General features: G+C 41.3%; 1 protein-coding gene across 1 annotated transcript; it reads left to right on the top strand.

The window, feature by feature from the left end:
• The first annotated feature begins 3,891 nt into the window (after positions 1-3,891).
• LOC107894343 (uncharacterized) lies at positions 3,892-7,303 on the top strand. The gene is made up of 10 exons (XM_016819626.1): positions 3,892-4,103; positions 4,184-4,237; positions 4,428-4,623; positions 4,732-4,903; positions 5,335-5,405; positions 5,562-5,648; positions 5,763-5,830; positions 5,893-6,049; positions 6,972-7,184; positions 7,298-7,303. The coding sequence occupies exons 1-10, from the start codon at positions 3,892-3,894 to the stop codon at positions 7,301-7,303; spliced, it is 1,236 nt and encodes a 411-aa protein (XP_016675115.1).
• Positions 7,304-7,677: the final 374 nt, after the last annotated feature.

Genomic DNA, 7,677 nt, shown 5'->3' with positions numbered 1-7,677 from the left:
TGGTTTTATATAGACATTCAAAATGATTGAAATGGACATGGTTATTTTACTTAAACATTGATGAGAAATGATGCACATTTGGTCTTGTTATAATGTTACTTCATGCGCATAATTTTTGTTAAGTACTTGTATATACCTTATTTTGTTGAGTAAATATCAAGCATTGATGGCATTTGGTTTAACCTATTATTTGTTTTTAAATGAATTTGTAAAATGGTCAATTGACTTTGTAAGTAAGTATAAGCGAATGAGTTCTTAAGTTATATATAAATTTGGCTTGGCAGCATATTATTGCACAGTTAAATATTACTATATGAGTGTTCAAATGTTGTTGTGATCGTTAAGTAATACCTCATAACCCCTCCGGTGACAGAATTGGATTAGGTGGTGTTACACCATGACTTGGGCAAATTTTGTTATTTTAATGAATAAAGCCTAATCTTTGGTTGATAGGCTTTTAAATAAAAGATGGTAAGTAATTAACAGAATGGCCCTTTGGGTTTGGTGGTTAAGGGAGTGTCAAATTTCTGAAGGTCTTGTGTTCGAGTTTGGGCAAGAGCATTATTTTTGCTTGCTCGTCTAGAACAGTTTGTGTTGGATTAAAAAGCTGAGTAGTTGGATGTAGTGGGAAGTAGTAGAGTGATTTAGGAGATTAGGGAATATCTAGTAGTTTTTTCTTTTTCCAAAAATTCAGTTATTCTCTCTTAAAAACTCTCTGCCGTTTTCTTCGCTTCTTTCCCCTTGCTGTCATTTTTTGCATTCCCATTTGCTGAGCCGCCTTTTTCTTCTTTTTCCTTGCTGTTATTTTTTCTTGTTTTGACCTCTCTGTTACTTCCTTCCTGCGCAACGTCCTCGTCGCTATTTCGGTAAGTTTAGTTTTTGATCCCACAATAATTGTGATTTGGACAAGTGTAATAAGGTTTCACTTGGTGATTAGGGGCTTATCGAAGGGTTGTTCATCGTTCATCAACATTCTAAGGGAGTGAAATTCCTGTTATTCGATAAAAGGTGATGGTTTCGTTGTTCGTAAGATGTTTATCTCATTTCAGAATTATTTTAGTTCAGTTGGTTAAGCGATAATTGAGTGAAATATTGGTTAATTATAGGTACTGGAGTGCTCGAAAGGGTGTAGGCATCAAAGACGATACAGGTGTGTACTCGAAACGTAGAAAAAGGGGTTCGGCAAAAAGCTGAAAAAAGATTTTGTCGATGCCAAACAAGCGCGTGGTCGCTCGTGTAGTAGGCCGTGTGACAGAACACGGGCGCGTGTTCGACGAGGCCAGGCCGTGCGCATAAGACACGACCATGTGATGGCCAGGTAGGCCGTGTACGACACAAGGGCTAAATTGATTTGGGCCATGTGGGCCCACACAAGAAGACCATACGGGTGTGTGGGATTTTGGGCCATGCCATGTGATCCACACGACCAAGACCAAATTGGGCCATGTAGGCCACATGGGCGTGTGGACCCACACGGGTAGGCCACATGGGCGTGTGAGCCCATTTTTCTAAAATAACTTCTAAGGTTGCACAGGTCGCCCAAGTCGACTGTGAACCTACTGTAGGGTCAGTAAGCGTTAACTAGACACTAAATGTATGATCTGAATGTATGTGATGCATGAATAATAATGCATGATTACTGGTATATATATGTATACGTTTGACTGATGGTTGCATAAAAGCATGACATAATGTATGTTTGCATTGCATCGGGTTAGGATGACAATATTTGGAGGAAGTGTACTGAAAGGCTCATAATCATAATATATTGGCAGCTCAGTTGCAAGTTACTGTTTTGTGCCGCATTGGGTAGTATCTAGAGTGTAGGGATAGGTGGGTTGACTTAATCCCCATATGAAGCGTAGGGTTGGACGGAGATGGTGTGTAAAGGCTGGTTGGGTAGAATTTTTGTGCATTTGCCACTGATACTGAAAAGGGCTAAGGCCCAGACTGAGTATGATTGTACACTGATTACTTGTTTTCTGTGGGATTACACACTGAGTTTACGTAAACTCACCCTTTTGTTTAATGTGCACAAGTAATCCTAGACTTGTCAGATCGGTGCAGCGGAGGACTCGACGGTGGCCATACGTATTTTGAACTATTTTTAATTTTAGATTTGGTATCTATTTCTTAATTGTTTTCTGGGTTATTTTTTGTGTAAAATGGATTCCTTTGATTGTTTGCTTAAATTTGGTTTTATTTATTTTTATGGAATATAACTGTTAGCACTAGGGAAAATTTGGCTTTCAAAATGAACAAATGATTTCTCCTAAACCACAATTACTTCAATTGTTTTAAAAGCTTTCGCACCAAGATACATTTAGAAGTAATCAATTAAATAAGTAAAAATTGTTGAATGCAAGATAGAGAGGTAATTAAGCGGAAATGGTTTCACCACGACAAACACGATTTTCTTAAACACCCTATCATGTGACATCGCTAGATTCAGCCATAATGTCTAGTCCGGGTTTAAGGTGTTATATTTAGTGGTTCAGAGCCAGGTTGCAAAATTCAGCTATGGTTTATGGGTTTTTAATTGGTTTTTGAAAAATTGATTCTTAAAATGAGTTGAAATGTTTTTACCGAGTATGTGGTACACTAAGTCTCTAGCACCGATCCTGTAAGTATTCTGAAACTGATATATGATTTAATTAAAAATGCTATGATATTTTGAAACTACTATAGGAGTATACTGTACTAAAAGCAGTTTAGTAGTGTATACTGAGACTGTAGCAAAATTGATAGAGACTGCGATTTACAAAAATCACTCTGAATTACTGAAACTATTTACATAAAATATCTGATAATAATTATTGAATTGTAACTGATTCATAAAACTCTTAACATAGATAAATCCGATTAGACAATAAACGCACGAGGTATCCGAGGACGGGGTACTAGAGGCCGAGGTAGAGGCTGTAGCGGGGATCGAGTTGAGTCATTTTCCATGGGTAATATACCGAATTTGGACACGAGTGAGACACTGTTGTTGCCTGCTACTGAGAATGGGTCTCATGATCGCATGGCTAGGGACGACGCACTGTTTCAGGCTATGCTCAGGATTATAGAAAGGGTCGTTGTGCCCAATACTGAATTTGGAGGCCGAGGGTCGATTACGGAACGACTCTGGTCCAATAGAGCTGAGATTTTTAGGGGTGTCACTGGAGTCTCCCCTATCGTGGCCGAGTACTGGATAGAGGCTACGGAGCAAATTATGAATGACTTAGATTGCACCTTTGAGCAGAAATTAAAGGGTGTTGTTTTTCTGTTATGAGACGAGGCTTATCAGTGGTGGCTTACTGTAAGGAGGGCTCTCAGCCCAAACGTCTTACCTGAGATTTCTTTAAGACCGCTTTTCAGGGGAAACATATGGGAGCCAGTTATGTGGACGCTCGTAGGAGGGAGTTCTTGAATTTGACATTGGGTGACCGATCAGTGGCTGAGTATGAGGTTGAATGTTTACGACTGAGCCGCTATGCCCGAGGTGTGGAGGCGACTGAATATGAGCGATGTGTTCACTTTGAGGATGGCCTCAGAGAAAATCTGAGAGTCTTGATAGCTTTATAGAGGGAGTGTGATTTTTCTACACTGGTGGAAAAGGCGAAGATCGCCAAGGAGGTTAAGCGCGCTGAGCGCCAAAACCATGATAGAAAAAGAGGTAAAAACAAGAGAGATTCAGAGCATTTGAGTTTTGTACTAAGGCCTAAGAAAAAGGCCAGACCTGATGGGCCAGTTCGAGCTGGGCCCCCTATTATTGCTACTAGACCCCAGTCATGTGTCGACTGTGGTAGACGCTATTAGGACGAGTGTTGGAGGAGGACTGAGGCATGCTTGAGATGTGGGTCATTGGATCACCGTATTAGGGAGTGTCTGTTGAGAGCCGACCAGATGCAAGCTCAAAGTATTGGTAAGGTGCAGCCACAGAGGGTAACACAGCAGCCACTGAGAGGCCGTGGTCAGGCTAAAGGTGGTAATGGTATGGGCGGTGGACCGAGAGCACCTGGCAGAGGTGCTGGACAGACTAAGGTGAGGCGGCCTGCTCTTGTTTATGCTGCACGTCGCCAAAAGGACATAGATGCTCTAGACATCATTACGAGTACGTTCTTTATTTTTGATGTACCATACACTGCATTGATAGATATAGGATCAACTCACTCCTATATTGCTTGCTCTGTTTCAGGGAATCTGAAGTTAGCAAATTGTATAGGGATGTTCCTTTAGAGGTTCAGGGACGGTATTTCTGGGTGACTTGTTGGAGCTTCTGTTTAGGGAGTAGAACATGATATTGGGGATGGATTTGCTGGTGAAGTACCGAGTAAGTCTGGATTGTGTGACAAAAAGAGTCGTCTTGAGAACTGATGAGGATATTGAGGCAGTTGTGATTGGATAGCATCAGGATTATTTGTCGAATGTGATTTCTGCAGTGATGCTGAGAAATTGGTTCGCAAGGGATGTGTGGCGTTCTTAGCCTATGTTAGGATTTCTGCTTCTAGGGACTCTATTGTAAAGGGTATTCACACTGTAAGGGATTTTCCAGATGTCTTTCTTGATGAGCTACCGGGGTTACCTCCGAATCGTGAAGTGGAGTTTGGGATAGAACTCCTTTCTGGTACAGCTCCAGTGTCCATCGCTCCCTATTGAATGGCACCAAAGGAGCTTAAGGAGCTTAAGGCTTAGATTCAGGAATTATTGGATCGTGGGTTCATCCGCCCTAGTGTGTCTCTATAGGGAACACCAATTCTTTTTGTAGAGAAGAAGGATGGACTCATGCGGATGTGTATAGACTATCGTCAGATGAACAAGCTAGCCATTAAGAACAAGTATCCACTTCCAAGGATTGATGACCTGTTCGACCAGTTCCGAGGGGCTTTGTATTCTCCAAGATTTACTTACGTTCTGGGTATCACCAGCTGAGGGTTAAGGATGCTGATGTGTATAAGACGGTGTTTTGGACTTGTTATGGTCACTACGAGTTCCTCGTGATGCCATTTGGACTGACTAATGCACCGGTAGCTTTCATGGATCTGATGAACCGAGTGTTTCAGCCCTACCTAGATCTGTTTGTAGTGGTGTTCATCGATGACATATTGGTTTATTTGAAGACTGAGGATGAGCATGACAAGCACCTTAAGATTGTTCTTCAGATTTTGAAGGAAAAACAACTCTATGCTAAGTTCAGCAAGTGCAAGTTCTGGTTACGTGAAGTAACATTTCTGGGTCATGTGGTATTTACTGAGAGGATTTAAGTCAATCCTTGTAAGATTGAGGCAGTGTTGGATTGGAAAAGGCTGAAGAATGTGTTTGAAATCTGTAATTTTCTGGGATTGGCAGGTTATTATCGATTATTTATAGAGGGCTTCTCTTTGATTGCAGTACCCTTGACTAAGCTGCTACGTAAGAGTGTACTGTTTGTCTGGTTTGATGTGTAGCAAGAGAGTTTTAAGAAGCTCAAAACTGTGTTGACTGAGGCTCCTGTTCTGATACAGCCATAATCTGGGAAGGAGTTCACAGTTTATAATGATGCATCATATGTCGATTTGGGATGTGTGTTGATGCAGGATGGTAAGGTAGTAGCATATGCATCTCGTCAACTTAAGACACATAAGGTGAACTATCTGACATATGATTTGGAACTGGCCGTCGTGGTTTTTGCACTGAAAATTTAGAGGCATTATCTATACGGTGAGAAGTGTATCATCTACACTGATCATAAAAGCCTTAAGTATCTCCTTACTCAAAAGGAGCTGAATCTTATGCAGCATAGATGGGTTGAGTTGCGTAAGGATTACGACTGCACTATTGAGTATCATCCTGCAAGGCCAATACGGTGGCCGATACTTTGAGTCGTAGCGCTATAACTAATCTAAGAGCAATGTTCGCCTGAATTAGCAAGTTCGACGATGGGAGTTTGTTGGCTGAACTGCAAGTCAGACTGAATTGGATTGAGCTTATTAGGGTTAAGCAGTTGGGTGATGAGTCACTAGGTCTTTGGCTCAGTCAGGTTGAGAGTGGTGACACTACGAATTTGAGACTGAACAGTGATGGGGTACTCTATTTCCTTGGAAGGATTTGTATTCTAAATGATACTGATTTGAGACAGTCTATACTGAGAGAGGCGCATAGTAGTCCTTATGTTATGCATCCTAGTGGAAATAAGATGTATTAAAACCTCTGTGAGTTGTATTGGTGGCCAAGATTGAAGCGAGAGGTTACCGATTTTGTGGCTAAGTGTTTGACGTGCCAGCAAGTTAAGAGTGAGCATCAGTTACCTTCGGGTTCGCTACAGCCGGTTAAGATTCCTCTTTAAAAGTGGGAGCATGTAACTATGGACTTTGTAAGTGGACTGCCCCTAACGTCCACTGAGAAGGATTCAGTATGGGTCATCGTGGATTGACTGACAAGTCCGCCCATTTCATACCGGTTTGTCCTGACTATTCTCTGTAAAAGTTGGCTAAACTTTATGTTTCAGAGATTGTGAGATTCCATGGAGTATCAGTTTTGATCATCTCTGATAGAGATCCTCGCTTCACGTCTCGGTTCTAGAAAAAGTTGCATAAGGCTTTGGGTTCCAGGTTGGACTTCAATACTGTGTTTCACCCTCAGACTGATGGTCGTCAGAAAGGGTGATTCAGATACTAGAGGATATGTTAAGGAGCTGTGTTATTGATTTTCAAGGCAGTTGGGAGGAGTATTTGCCGTTAGCATAATTTGCCAATAATAATAGTTTCCAGTCTAGCATCCAAATGGCACCTTACGAGGCTCTTTATAGTTATAAGTTTTGCACTCCTTTATGTTGGATTGAGTTGGGTAAGCGACGTGTTCTGGGTCTTGAGTTAGTATCTAAGATAGAAGATAAGGTTAAACTGATTTGGGATCGTCTGAAAGTGGCGACTGATAGGTAGAAGTCCTATGCGGATTTGAAATGTCGTGAGATTCAGTATTCTATGGGGGACTTCGTGTTTCTTAAGGTGTCACCATGGAAGAAGATGAGGTTTAGTCGTAAGGGTAAGTTGAGCCCTAGGTTTATTAGGTCATACAGGGTTTTGAAGTGGGTGGGACCAATTGCTTACCAGTTGGAGCTACCTCTGAAGTTGGATTGCATTCATGATGTATTCCACGTCTCGATATTCAGGCATTACCACTCTAATCCTACTCATATTGTTCCTATTGAGGAGATTGAGGTTAGGCCAGACTTGACCTTTGAGGAGGAGCTGGTTCAGATTTTAGATCGGGACGTAAAGGTTTTGAGGAGGAAGTCTATTCCTTTGGTGAATGTTCTATGGTGTAATCATAGCACTGAGGAGGCCATGTAGGAACCTGAGGATTTGATGTGCCAGCAGTATCCTCATTTGTTCTGATCAGGTAAATTTTGAAAACGAAATTTATTTCTAAAGGGTAGAGCTTTAACGCCCTAAATTTTATTTTCCTGTAAATTTTGACACAATTATGTATCTGCTTCAGTGGTTAAGTGTTCTAGGTGTGTGTAGAAGGTCCCAAGTTCAAGCCATGACTTGGGAAAATTTTGGTATTTTTATGAATAAAGCCCAATCTTTGGTTGATAGGCTTTTAAATAAAAGATGGTAAGTAATTAGCAGAATGGTCCTGCGGGTCTGGTGGTTAAGGAGAGTGTCAAATTGCTGAAGGTCTTGTGTTCGAGTCTAGGCAAGAGCATTA

Source organism: Gossypium hirsutum, chromosome A13 (genome assembly GCF_007990345.1).
Source record: "Gossypium hirsutum isolate 1008001.06 chromosome A13, Gossypium_hirsutum_v2.1, whole genome shotgun sequence".
In the NCBI taxonomy this organism is placed as follows: domain Eukaryota; kingdom Viridiplantae; phylum Streptophyta; class Magnoliopsida; order Malvales; family Malvaceae; genus Gossypium; species Gossypium hirsutum.
Note: the sequence above shows the minus strand (reverse complement) of the source record. Positions and strands in the feature narration are given on the sequence as shown.